The sequence below is a fragment of the Melospiza melodia genome, unplaced genomic scaffold (assembly GCF_035770615.1).
Source record: "Melospiza melodia melodia isolate bMelMel2 unplaced genomic scaffold, bMelMel2.pri scaffold_375, whole genome shotgun sequence".
Classification (NCBI taxonomy): Eukaryota; Metazoa; Chordata; class Aves; order Passeriformes; family Passerellidae; genus Melospiza; species Melospiza melodia.
In genome coordinates, this window is record NW_026948696.1 from 41,293 (window position 1) to 54,007 (window position 12,715).

General features: G+C 57.2%; 2 protein-coding genes, 1 non-coding gene and 1 pseudogene across 3 annotated transcripts; 2 read left to right on the forward strand and 2 right to left on the reverse strand.

Moving 5' to 3' along the window:
- Positions 1-19: 19 nt before the first annotated feature.
- TRNAG-CCC (transfer RNA glycine (anticodon CCC)) lies at positions 20-90 on the reverse strand. Its single transcript has one exon. It is a non-coding gene; the product is annotated as a tRNA-Gly (tRNA).
- Positions 91-195: 105 nt separating this feature from the next.
- LOC134434538 (prenylcysteine oxidase 1-like) lies at positions 196-4,921 on the forward strand. The gene is made up of 6 exons (XM_063183209.1): positions 196-283; positions 893-1,099; positions 1,661-1,835; positions 2,114-2,325; positions 2,966-3,118; positions 3,485-4,921. The coding sequence occupies exons 1-6, from the start codon at positions 196-198 to the stop codon at positions 4,141-4,143; spliced, it is 1,494 nt and encodes a 497-aa protein (XP_063039279.1). The 3' UTR covers positions 4,144-4,921.
- A 143-nt stretch (positions 4,922-5,064) lies between these two features.
- Positions 5,065-7,053, reverse strand: LOC134434539 (small nuclear ribonucleoprotein G). Its single transcript, XM_063183210.1, has 4 exons — positions 6,962-7,053; positions 6,730-6,752; positions 6,149-6,273; positions 5,065-5,234 (listed from the first exon to the last, which is right to left on the reverse strand). The coding sequence occupies exons 1-4, from the start codon at positions 6,991-6,993 to the stop codon at positions 5,184-5,186; spliced, it is 231 nt and encodes a 76-aa protein (XP_063039280.1). The 5' UTR covers positions 6,994-7,053; the 3' UTR covers positions 5,065-5,183.
- A 352-nt stretch (positions 7,054-7,405) lies between these two features.
- On the forward strand, positions 7,406-12,431 carry LOC134434537 (prenylcysteine oxidase 1-like; annotated as a pseudogene).
- Positions 12,432-12,715: the final 284 nt, after the last annotated feature.

Sequence of the window (12,715 nt, forward strand, 5' to 3'; positions counted from 1 at the left end):
AAGAAACGTAAAAGATACGTGCGCCGCCCGGGAATCGAACCCGGGTCGCAAGAATGGGAATCTTGCATGATACCACTACACCAGCGGCGCGGTTGGGAAGTGATGGCTCTCCGTGTCCTTGATGATCCCGCTGTCCGCAGCCGGCCAGAGCTGCACTCCCGGCCCGCCCATCGCCCTCTGCCCTTCCCCGCCGCCATGCCGGGCCTCCGCCGCCTCCTGACGCTCCTGCTCGGCGCTCTCTGCCCGCTCGCCCTCAGCCTCCGCCATGGGCCCTCCAAGATCGGTGCCAACGGGGACACAGCGGGCTGAGGGGAGGCGGTTGTGTGAGGGACAGGAAATCTGGGAGGGATCTGTGAGGGGAAAGCTCAGGGGGAGCTCTTAAGGGGATCTGTCAGAGGCGCTGTGAGGGGGATCCCTTGAAGGCATTTGGAGGGGAAAACTGTGAGGGGATCTGTGAGGGCGCAGGGTACCAGTGGGACCCTTTGAGGGGATCTGTGAGGAAGGAGTGAGACTTTATGGGACTTTGAGAGGATCTGTAATGAGAGGACATGAGGGGACCTATGTGGGTCAGGGAGTATGGGGGACATGTTCCGTGAGGGATCTGAAGTGGGGGAATCCATGAGGGATCTGTGTCGGGTCAGGGAGGTTGGGAGTGGGGCTGCGAGGAAGGTGCAAGGGGGGACCCCCTGAAGGTCAGTGGGCGCCTGTGAGGGGATCTTTGAGGGGCAAGGGGATATGAGATGGGTTCCTTTGAGGGGATTGGGGTGAGGAGGCCATGAGGGATCTGTGAAGGGGCTCCCTTGAGGGGATCTCTGATGCAGGGGCCTGTGAGGGGGGTGTGTGAGGGGGGTGTTCATGGGGCTGTGAAGGTGACCGTGCCCCCTTCTCGCAGCCGTGGTGGGCGGCGGGATCGGCGGCTCGGCCGCCGCGTATTTCCTGCGGCAGAAGTTCGGCCGCAGCGTGCAGCTGCACGTGCTGGAGAAGGCAGCGCTGGGCGGCCGGCTGGACACGCTGGACGTGGAGGGGGCCAGCTACGAGGCAGGGGGGTCCGTGATCCACCCCCTCAACCTGCACATGAAGCATTTTGTCCAGGAGCTGGGTGAGCATGGACACCCCACCTTGGTGTTTCCCAGTCCCAAAATTGTGCCTTGATCCGAAAATGATCCCCCTGGGTACTGTGGGTCCCACTCTGCTGGGGGACATCCCCTTGGAAGCCCCTTATCCACCCCCAGTAGTCCCCCATATCCTTCCCCAATAGTTCCTGTTCTTTTGCCAATATCCCCCCATATACTTCCCTATTAATCACCTTTGTCCAACATCTCTCACTCACAGGCCACTTTCCTTCCCAAATAGCCCACCATGACTTCCCCCATGTCCCCTGTGGTACCCCAGCCCCACTCCAGGCAAAGGAAACCCGCATCCCAGTGGGAATGGTTTCACCCCTGTCTACAGGTGACCCACTTATGGCATCATAAAGGCCCAAAAATCACCTCCAATCACTCCTTGGCCTGTGATCAAGGGCTAATTCCCCTTTCCACACTTTGGCACTCCAGTCACTCACCCATATCAGCATGTAGCCAGCTTATTTCTAGGAAGTTATAACTCAGGTAGAATAGCTCTGCCTTTCCCAGAATTACCTTTTTCTGTCCTTTTCCCAAAGGCCTCTCGGTCGCCTCACCCCAGGGCAGCCTTGCAGGCATTTACAACGGGGAGGAATTTGTGTTTGAGGAGAGCAGCTGGTCCTTCATCAACCTCCTCAAGCTGCTGTGGCACTATGGGCTCAACCCCCTGCGCATGTCCATGTGGGTGGAGGACATCCTGGACAAGTTCATGAGGTGGGCTGGGGTCCTGAGGGGTAAAAAGTGGGAAAGGACCTTAAGGACACCTCATGCCATGGGACACCTTGCTCTGTCCCTGGTGGCTCCAAGCTCCGTCCTTGGGCACTTTCAGGGGTGGTGCAGCCGCTTCATCCTCATAAAAATCCCCAGTCTGGAACCTGAACCTGCCCTCTTGTGCCTCCTTGTCCTGCGGCCCCCCAGAGGCACCCCGTGAGCTCCCCGCGGGTGCCAGGGCCAGCGCTCACTGACGGGACAATCCCTGTGGGCACTGACAGGATCTACCGGTACCAGATGCACGACTACGCCTTCAGCAGCAACGAGCGCCTGCTGCACGCCCTGGGCGGCGACGACTTCGCGCGGCTGCTGAACCAGAGCATCGACGAGGCCATGCAGAAAGCAGGCTTCTCCCAGAAATTCATCAACCACGTGGTGTGTCCTGCCATGAGGGTGAATTACGGCCAAGGGGTCACCATCCCTGGCTTTGTAGGTGAGTGTTTGAGGGAGCCTCCCATCCTGGGTGAGGAGAATGGATTGGAAGAGAACAGAGATGGTTCTGTGGGCAGCCTTGTCCTCGATGAGCTGGCAGCTGTACTAATTACCAAAGAATGGAAGCAGCCTTGCCCTGGACAGGTCACCAGCCTGCCCAGTGAGGATGTGTGGTATAAAAGAGTGGGTTGGGCAGCGGTGAGGAAGAGGAAGGAGGAAGAGAGAAGGGGAAGAGAGGAGTCAGTGTTGCGTGGTGCTGCCCATTAACAGGAAAAAAAATGGAAGTTGACTGTAAAGGATAATAAAGTGCTGGTGCTGGCCACATCTTCAGCATCAGTCATTTCAGCCCACTGTCAATGGGGAAAGGTTTGGAAGTTTGATTGAAGTATAATAAAAGGCTGATGCTAGCCACTCTCTTGGCTGTCAGTTGTTCAAGTCCAGCAGCAATGGGGAATTTCATCTGGGTCCACCAACAATTGGTGCCCCATGTGAGGAGTGACAAAAGCTACAACACCCATCCTGGATGTTGGGTTCCTGCTCCCTGGGCTCCCAGCTCTGTGTCCCAAAGGGACATTAATCCCCCCAGTTTTGCAGTTTGTTTTTCCAGTGTTTCCCTGCTGACAGAGGTGGTTTCCTTGCAGGTGCTGTGTCCCTGGCCGGGGTGCAGTCGGGCCTTTGGTCTGTGAAAGGGGGGAACAAACTCGTGTGCTCCGGCCTCATCTACTCCTCCAAGGCCGAGGTTATCCCGGGAACAGTCGTGTCCATAGAGCCAAAAACCAGACACCAGCGTGGTGGTGAGTGGGGCTGGAGTTCCCTTCAGTGGGGAGGGGATGGTGACACTGGAGAACTCGGCGCCTTCGGAGCGTCTAAGTGAAAATTCCTGCCTGGGAGGCTGGGGAGGGGCTGGGATGGGATTCCCAGAGCTGTTGCCTGGAAGTGTCCAAGGCCAGATTGGATGGAGCTTGGAGCAGCCTGGGACAGTGGAATGTGTCCCTGCCATGGAACTGGATGGGCTTCAGGATCCCTTCCAGTCCAACCCATTCCATGAAAACAGGGCTCCAAACCCAGCTGCCTAAACTGATGAACCCAAATGTTGGGATGCCAGGGACAGTTGGGATTCCCTCCCAGCAGGGTCAGGATAACCGAGCTGCTCTCCACAGGGGACACGGTGAAGCTCTACGAGGTCACCTACAACACGTCCTCGGGGCTCACAGGGGACACCTACGACATCGTGGTCATCGCGGCGCCGCTCGGCCGCAAGATGGCCAACATCACCTTCCGCAACTTCGACCCTCCCATCCCGGAATTCTCCAATCCCTACCACCAGACCGTCACCACCCTGGTGCACGGGCGCTTGAACACCTCCTTCTTTGGCTACCAGGACCCCCAGGCCTTTCCCTTTGGGGCCATTTTCACCACGGACAACCCCAAACTGTTCATCAACAGCCTGGGTGTGGTGTCCCCCGTGGGTGACGCGGGCACGGGCGAGACGCTGCCGCTGCCCTCGGCCGTCTGGAAGGTGTTTTCCAACGAGGAGCTCAGCAAGGAGCAGCTCAGTTTGCTCTTCTCCTCCTACGACTCGGTGAAGGTGAAGCCGTGGCTGGCGTATCCCCAGTACAGCGCTCCCGAGAGGTTTCCCCCCATCGTGCTGCACGAGCAGCTCTACTACCTGAACGGGCTGGAGCGCGCCGCCAGCGCCATGGAGATGAGCGCCATCGCCGCCCGCAACGCCGCCCTGCTCGCCTTCCACCGCTGGCACGGCCACGGCGCCAGCGTCGACCAGGAGGACCTGCACGAGAGGCTCAAAACGGAGCTCTGACACGCCCCCGGGGCTTAATTAACGCTAACGAACTCTGTGCTGCGCCCCTCCGAGGAGGTGTTCCGTAGGATCATGGGATCCTTAGGATTGGAGGGTCTTGGATCATAATGACCTTCAAGATGCAGTAATTAACTCTAATGAACTTTGCCCCTCCAAGGAGGCGTTTCATAGGATCAAGGGATCCTTAAGACTGGAAGATCTTCAAGACCATCAAGGTCTTCAAAAACGTCAAGACCTTCAAGATGCTGTAATAAACTCTAGTGAACTCCATACTTTGCGCCTCCAAGGAGGAGTTTCATAGGATCAGGGGTTCCTTAAGGTTGGATGAGTTTCAAGAAGATCAAGACCTTCAGGATCATCAAAACCTTCAAGACCTTCTAGATCCTCAAGACCCTCAAGTCCAACCATCAACCCAACTGCGTTCACCGTTAACGATTTCCTCAAGTGCCGCCTCCATGTGTTTTTTGGAAACTTTCAGGGATTCTGACTCTGCCACAGCCTAGGCTGGACAACTCTTCCTTCCATGACAAAATTCCTCCCAGTGTCTCATCTTGATGTCCCCCAGTGCCACCTGGAGGCTGTGTGGCCAGCTCAGGAGGGAACAGGAGCAGTGAAGCGTTCCCAGGTAAGCTGGGACAACTTTTCCTGCCAAAGAAAAATTCCTCAGGGAGAAGATGAGCTGCTGGGAGCTGCCAAAGTGGGTGGGAAAGAGGAAAAACCACCAATATCCATCACTGTGTTCAGGTATGAAGGAGTTAATAAAGAATTGTTAAGTGTCCATGTTTTGAAAGAGAAAACCACCAAAAATAGCACAAATTTAACACCCACTCCCATAAATGAAAAGGTTTTCCATGAGTTTTCCCAGGGTTGGGAGCAGAATTAACACCCAGCTGCCAAAAATTGATATGAGAAAGGCTTGAGTTAGGTCAACCATTACAAAACTGATTTAATAACAAAACCAAAATAATTGTTCACTCCTGGGCGGCATCGTGGACGAGGGAATGGAAGGGGTGGGTGGGGATTTGGGGTTTTCCAGGGGTTCATACTCGTTCCAAAGCTTCCAGCATGATGATGCTGTTCCCTCGGATCACCTGCAACGGGGAAGGTGAGAGCTGTTTCCTCTGATTGAAAGTAACGGCTTGTTCCAGTTTGTTTCCCCAAAAATCCCTGAAAATTTGGCTGCAATTCCCCCACAGGGATGAAACCAGATGGATTTCCTATTGCTGTTCCCGACCAAACCTCCTGCTCATTCCACACACAGCTCCACCAGTGCTCCCAGTGCCTTTAGCACCCCAATCCCAGTGCTCCCAGTGTCCTCAGCACTCCAATCCCAATACACCCAGTACTCCCAGTGCCCTCAGCACCCCGATCCCAGTACACCCAGTACTCCCAGTGCCCTCAGCACCCCGTTCCCAGTGTCCTCAGCACCCCACTCCCAGTACTCCCAGTGCCCTCAGCACCCCGATCCCAGTACACCCAGTACTCCCAGTGTCCTCAGCACCCCACTCCCAGTGCTCCCAGTGTCCTCAGCACCCCGATCCCAGTACTCCCAGTGCCCTCAGCACCCCGATCCCAGTGCTCCCAGTGTCCTCAGCATCCCAATCCCAGTACTCCCAGTGCTCCCAGTGCCCTCAGCACCCCAATCCCAGTACTCCCAGTGTCCTCAACACCTCGATCCCAGTACTCCCAGTGCCCTCAGCACCCTGCTCCCAGTGCTCCCAGTGTCCTCAGCACCCCAATCCCAGTACACCCAGTACTCCCAGTGCAGTACTCCCAGTGCCCTCAGCACCCCGATCCCAGTGCTCCCAGTGCCCTCAGCACCCCGATCCCAGTACTCCCCGTGCTCCCAGTGCCCTCAGCACCCCGATCCCAGTGCTCCCAGTGCCCTCAGCACCCCGATCCCAGTACTCCCCGTGCTCCCAGTGCCCTCAGCACCCCAATCCCAGTGCTCCCAGTGCTCCCAGTGCCCTCAGCACCCCGATCCCAGTGCTCCCAGTGCCCTCACCACCATGCCGATGTTGTTCTGCTGCCCGCCCGCCGCCATCTCCACGCACTCGTCGATCACCAGGTTCATGAAGGGGTCGAAGCCCCGCAGGATGCCCTGCACGTGCCGGCCGCCGTTCAGCTTCACTGCGGGAACGCAGGGGTTAAAGGGGGACAGTTCCCAAAACGGGACGGTTCCCAAAACGGGACTGTTTGCCCCCAGATCTGCAGCTTGGAATGAGCGGGACCCGCAGGGGGTGAATGGGAAGGAAGGACTGAGCACAACCCATAATGAGATAAGGGGAAAAGAATGAGTTTTCAACTCATCTTATAGTTAAGTTAATGAATTACGGCTTAATGAGTGAATTAGAATTTTAATTAATGAGCAGTAAGGTTTGAAATCCATCAGGGATGTGGCAGGGGGCAGACCCGAGCGCCAGCCCCAGCAGCCGGGACCCCCTCCCTGGGCTCTGTGAGGGGTGGGCGGGGGTCCCCAAAACCGGGCCCTGCTGGGGGGCGAGCGGGGATCCCCGGGCACCGTGAGGGGAGCGGGACGGGGGTCCCGGGGCAGAGGATCGGGGTGGGATCAGTTCCAGAACTCACACGACAGCTTCTTGTCCATGAACCTGCAACGAGAAGGCAGCGGGTGAGCACCGGCTGGTGGGGACGGGGCAGGAGCCCCCCGCCATTATCCCCTCACGAACCGCCCCCTCCCGCCGCCATTGCAGCGGAGCACCGGCCAGCGGCGGAACGCGCCGTTCCGGTGCCCGCTTCCCCCACACCGTGCCCGGCTCCCCTCGCCCCCCCGGTGCAGCCCCGGCCCCTCCGGACGCACTTTTTCAGCTCGGGCGGGTGCGCTTTGCTCATGGCGCCCGCAGCCCCCGGCCCGTCTCTGCCGCGCTGCCGCGCTCTGACGTCGCCGCGCCGTGCGTCTCTCCGCGCCAGCCAATGGCGGGGCTCGGGGCGCTACCGCACTCACCCGAGTAGCGGCGCAGCCGGGGGAAGGCAGCGGGGCGCAAAGGGGGGGAAGAGGGGGCGGTGAGGGGAGTGCGCGGCTACACGGGGAGGTACGGCGGCATGGCCCCCACGGCGTGCGGCGCGTGTGCGCGCATGTTGTGTGTGAGTCTGCCTTTGTACATGTGTGTCCACATGTGCACACGTGTGTGTGTGAAATGTTCACATGTGCGCAGGGTCTTGGGCATTTCATCCTCCATGGCGGCGGCGCCGCCCTCTCCGGCTGTCGCCGTGCGCCGGTGCTGCCGCGTGAGCCCTGGGCAGCCCGAGGGACGCCGGCTCCTCGCAAGATGGCGGCGGGCGGGCGGCCAGAGGGGCCGGGGGACCGGGAAAATTAAAGCAATGGACTTAAACTGAATTAATTAAAAGTAAATGACGTAAAAGAAAGGACTTTGGAATTCAGGATAAAAGGACGCATTTCGTAATTCTGGATAACAATTCAGAGGGACACAAAAGGTCCGTGCGCCCCCTGGAATCGAACCCGCTCCCGGTCCGCCCATCGCCCATCGCCCTCTGCCCTTCCCCGCCGCCATGCCGGGCCTCGGCCGTTTCTTGCCGCTGCTGCTGCTCGCCGCGCTCTGCCCACCCGCCCTCAGCCTCCGCCATGGGCCCTCCAAGATCGGTGCGAACGGGGATAGAGCGGGCCATGGCCGCGGGATCAGGGGAGGCGGTTGTGTGAGGGAGGGCGGCTGCCAGGGACGGGGAACTCGGGGAGGGATCTGTGAGGGGAAAGCTCAGGGGAGATCTCTTAAGGAGATCTGTCAGATCTGTCACAGGCGCGGTGAGGGGATGTCCCTTGAAGGGATGAGGGGATCTGGGAGGAGCAGGGGGTGCCCCTGGGATCCTTTGAGGGGATCCGTGAGGATAAGGGAGAATTCCTTGAGGGACATTGAATGGATCTGTCATGGGAGGCCCCTGAGGGGACCTATGTGGGTCAGGGAGTATGGGGGGTGTCCCATGAGGGATCTAAAGTGGGGGGAACAGTGAGGGATCTGTGGGGGTCAGGGGAAGGTGAGCAGAGGATCCTTTGAGGGGATCTGTGAGGAAGGTGCAATGGGGGACGCCTCAAGGTCCTTGAAGGTCAAGGGGAGCCTGTGAGGGGACCTTTAGGGCCAGGGGATATGGAGGGGGCTCCTTCGAGGGGATTGGGGTGGCGAGGCCATGAGGGGTGTGTGAGAGAATTCCCCAGAGGGGATCTGTCATGCAGGGGTCCGTGAGGGATCTGTAAGGGGGCTCCCTTGAGGGAATAAGGGTGGTGGGTGCTTGAGGGGTCTGTGAGGGGTTCCTGTGAGGGGATTGGGGTGGGGAGCCCATGAGGGGCCTGTGAGGGGGGTGTGTGAGGGGGGTGTTCATGGGGCTGTGAAGGTGACCGTGCCCCCTTCTCGCAGCCGTGGTGGGCGGCGGATCGGCGGCTCGGCCGCCGCGTATTTCCTGCGGCAGAAGTTCGGCCGCAGCGTGCAGCTGCACGTGCTGGAGAAGGCAGCGCTGGGCGGCCGGCTGGACACGCTGGACGTGGAGGGGGCCAGCTACGAGGCAGGGGGGTCTGTGATCCACCCCCTCAACCTGCACATGAAGCATTTTGTCCAGGAGCTGGGTGAGCATGGACACCCCACCTTGGTGTTTCCCAGTCCCAAAATTGTGCCTTGATCCGAAAATGATCCCCCTGTGCTCTGGGTCCCACTCTGCTGGGGGACATCCCCTTGGAAGCCCCTTATCCATCCCCAGTAGTCCCCCATATCCTTCCCCAATAGTTCCTGTTCTTTGGCCAATATTCCCCCATATACTTCCCCAGTAATCACCTTTGTCCAACATCCCCCACTCACAGGCCACTTTCCTTCCCAAATAGCCCATCACCTCCCCCATGCCCCACTCCAGGCAAAGGAAACCCACATCCCAGTGGGAATGGTTTCACCTCTGTCCACAAGTGACCCACTTATGGCATCGTAAAGGTCCAAAAACCACCTCCAATCACTCCCTGGCTAACTCCCCTTTCCACACTTTGGCACTCCAGTTTTCAATCACTCATTCTTATCAGCACGAAGCCAGGTTATCTGAGGAAGTTATAACCCAGGTGGAATAGCTCTGCCTTTCCCAGAAATACCTTTTTCTGTCATTTTCCCAAAGGCCTTTCAGCCAACACACTCCAGGGCAGCCCCTCAGGTGTTTACAACGGGGAGGAATTTGTGTTTGAGGAGAGCAGCTGGTCCTTCATCAACCGCCCCAAGCTGCTGTGGCACTATGGGCTCAACCCCCTGCGCATGTCCATGTGGGTGGAGGACATCCTGGACAAGTTCATGAGGTGGGCTGGGGTCCTGAGGGGTAAAAAGTGGGAAAGGGACCTTAAGGACACCTCATGCCATGGGACACCTTGCTCTGTCCCTGGTGGCTCCAAGCTCCGTCCTTGGGCACTTTCAGGGGTGGTGCAGCCGCTTCATCCTCATAAAAATCCCCAGTCTGGAACCTGAACCTGCCCTCTTGAGCCTCCTTGTCCTGCGGTCCCCCAGAGGCACCCCGTGAGCTCCCTGCGGGTGCCAGGGCCAGCGCTCACTGACGGGACAATCCCTGTGGGCACTGACAGGATCTACCGGTACCAGATGCACGACTACGCCTTCAGCAGCAACGAGCGCCTGCTGCACGCCCTGGGCGGCGACGACTTCGCGCGGCTGCTGAACCAGAGCATCGACGAGGCCATGCAGAAAGCAGGCTTCTCCCAGAAATTCATCAACCACGTGGTGTGTCCGGTCATGAGGTTTGCTTATGGCCAAGGGGTCACCGTCAATGGCTTTGTTGGTGAGTGTGTGGAGGAGCCTCCCATCCTGGATGTTGGGTTCCTGCTCTCTGGCTCCCAGCTCTGTGTCCCAAAGGGACGTTAATCTCCCCAGTTTTGCAGTTTGTTTGTCCAGTGTTTCCCTGCTCTGACAGAGGTGGTTTCCTTGCAGGTGCTCTCCTTTCAGGCTGGCTGGAGTCGGGCCTTTGGTCTGTGAAAGGGGGGAACAAACTCGTGTGCTCCGGCCTCATCTACTCCTCCAAGGCCGAGGTTATCCCGGGAACAGTCGTGTCCATAGAGCCAAAAACCAGACACCAGCGTGGTGGTGAGTGGGGCTGGAGTTCCCTTCAGTGGGGAGGGGATGGTGACACTGGAGAGCAATCCTGGCCCCATGGAGGGTTTCAAAATGAACATTCCTCCCTGGGGTGCTGGCATGGGATTCCCAGAGGAGCTGTGGCTGTCCCTGCATCCCTAGAAGTGTCCAAGGTCAGACTGGGTGGGCTTAGAGCAAGCTGGGATAGAGGAATGTGTCTCTGCCATGGAACTGGATGGGCTTCGGGATCCCTTCCAATCCAAAACCTTCCACGAAAACAGGGCTCCAAACCCAGCTGCACAAATTGATGAACCCAAATGTTGGTGGCATTTTGGGATGCCAGGGACAGTTGGGATTCCCTCCCAGCAGGGTCAGGATAACCGAACTGCTCTCCACAGGGGACACGGTGAAGCTCTACGAGGTCACCTACAACACGTCCTCGGGGCTCACAGGGGACACCTACGACATCGTGGTCATCGCGGCGCCGCTCGGCCGCAAGATGGCCAACATCACCTTCCGCAACTTCGACCCTCCCATCCCGGAATTCCCCAATCCCTTCCAGCAGATCTTCACCACCCTGGTGCACGGGCGCTTGAACACCTCCTTCTTTGGCTACCAGGACCCCCAGGATTTTCATCTTGGAGCTGTTTTCACTACGGACAACCCCAAACTGTTCTTCAACAGCGTGAACCTGGAGCCCCCCGTGGTGACGCGGGCACGGGCGAGACGCTGCCGCTGCCCTCGGCCGTCTGGAAGGTGTTTTCCAACGAGGAGCTCAGCAAGGAGCAGCTCAGTTTGCTCTTCTCCTCCTACGACTCAGTGAAGGTGAAGCCGTGGCTGGCGTATCCCCAGTACAGCGCTCCCGAGAGGTTTCCCCCCATCGTGCTGCACGAGCAGCTCTACTACCTGAACGGGCTGGAGCGCGCCGCCAGCGCCATGGAGATGAGCGCCATCGCCGCCCGCAACGCCGCCCTGCTCGCCTTCCACCGCTGGCACGGCCACGGCGCCAGCGTCGACCAGGAGGACCTGCACGAGAGGCTCAAAACGGAGCTCTGACACGCCCCCGGGGCTTAATTAACGCTAACGAACTCTGTGCTGCGCCCCTCCGAGGAGGTGTTCCGTAGGATCATGGGATCCTTGGGATTGGAAGGTCTTCAAGAACATCATGACCTTCAACATCTTCATGAACATCAAGACCTTCAAGATGCTGTAATTAACACTAATCAACTCTATAGTTTGCCCCTCCAAGGAGGTGTTTCATAGGATCATGGGATCCTTAAGATTGGAAGATATTCAAGATCATCATGACCTCCAAGAACATCAAGACCTTCAAGACCATCAAGATGCCATAATTAACACTAATGAACTCAGTGCTTCACCCCTCCTAGGAGGTGTTTCACAGGATCATGGGATCCTTAAGGTTGGACAAGTTTCAAGACCTTCAAAACCATCAAGAACATCAAAACCTTCAAGACCTTCAGGATCACCAAGATCTTCAAGATCTCCAAGAATGATCAAAACTTTCAAGGCCATTAGGATCTTCAAGACCCTCAGAAACATCAAAACCTTCACAACCATCAAGAGTCTCGAAGTTGTTAGGACCTTCAAGTCCAACCATCAACCCAACCACGTTCACCATTAACAATCTCCTCAAGTGCCGCGTCCATGCGTTGTTTGGACACTTCCAAGGGTTGATGACTCTGCCACAGCCTAGGCTGGACAAGCCTTCCTTCTATGACAAAATTCCTCCCAATATCTCATCTTGACCTCCCCTGGTGCTACCTGAAAGCTCTTTGGCCAGCTCAGGAGGGAACAGGAGCAGTGAAGCGTTCCCAAGTAAGCTGGGACATTTGCCTCACACAAACTCCTCAAAGACCTTGATTTATCCTTGTCTGAGATTAGGGAATTCATGAAAAATGCCATATTGACCCCAAAAGTGCCCTCCAGCTGGGAATATCAACTCCCTGGCTGTCCATCCCTCTGCCCCAACTTTTCCTGCCAATGGATTTTTCCTCAGGGTGGAAACTGGGGGGAATGGGGTGGTGGGAGCTGCCAAAATGGGTGGGAAAGAGGAAAAACCACCAACATCCATCACTGTGTTCAGGTATGAAGCTAATAAAGAATTTAACAATGTCCATGTTTTGAAGGAGAAAACCACCTAAAATAGCACAAATTTAACATTCACATCAATAAATTAAAGTTTTCCTTGAATTTTCCCAGGGTTGGGAGTGGAATTAACACCCAGCTACCAAAAACTGGTGCGAGAAAGGTTCAACCATTACAAAACTGATTTAATAACAAAACCAAAATAATTGTACACTCGGGAGCAGAGTCATGGACAACGGAATGGAACTGGTGCTGGGGAATTTGAGGTTTTTCCAGGGGTTTATACTCGTTCCAAAGCTGCCAGCCTGATGATGCTGTTCCCTCGGATCACCTGGAAGGGGGGAGCTGAGAAGCACCCAAAGCTCTGAATTCCCATTCCTGTGCTTTAA

Excerpts from the sequence above, each read along its gene's own strand:
- LOC134434538 (XM_063183209.1), top strand. The coding sequence starts at position 196 with ATGCCGGGCCTCCGCCGCCTCCTGACGCTCCTGCTCGGCGCTCTCTGC. Across the intron at positions 284-892 it reads CCATGGGCCCTCCAAGATCG|CCGTGGTGGGCGGCGGGATC; the intron begins GTGCCAACGGGG and ends CCCTTCTCGCAG. Across the intron at positions 1,100-1,660 it reads GCATTTTGTCCAGGAGCTGG|GCCTCTCGGTCGCCTCACCC; the intron begins GTGAGCATGGAC and ends CTTTTCCCAAAG.
- LOC134434539 (XM_063183210.1), bottom strand. The coding sequence starts at position 6,993 with ATGAGCAAAGCGCACCCGCCCGAGCTGAAAAA. Across the intron at positions 6,274-6,729 it reads CATGGACAAGAAGCTGTCGT|TGAAGCTGAACGGCGGCCGG; the intron begins GTGAGTTCTGGA and ends GCGTTCCCGCAG. Across the intron at positions 5,235-6,148 it reads AGAACAACATCGGCATGGTG|GTGATCCGAGGGAACAGCAT; the intron begins GTGAGGGCACTG and ends TCCCCGTTGCAG.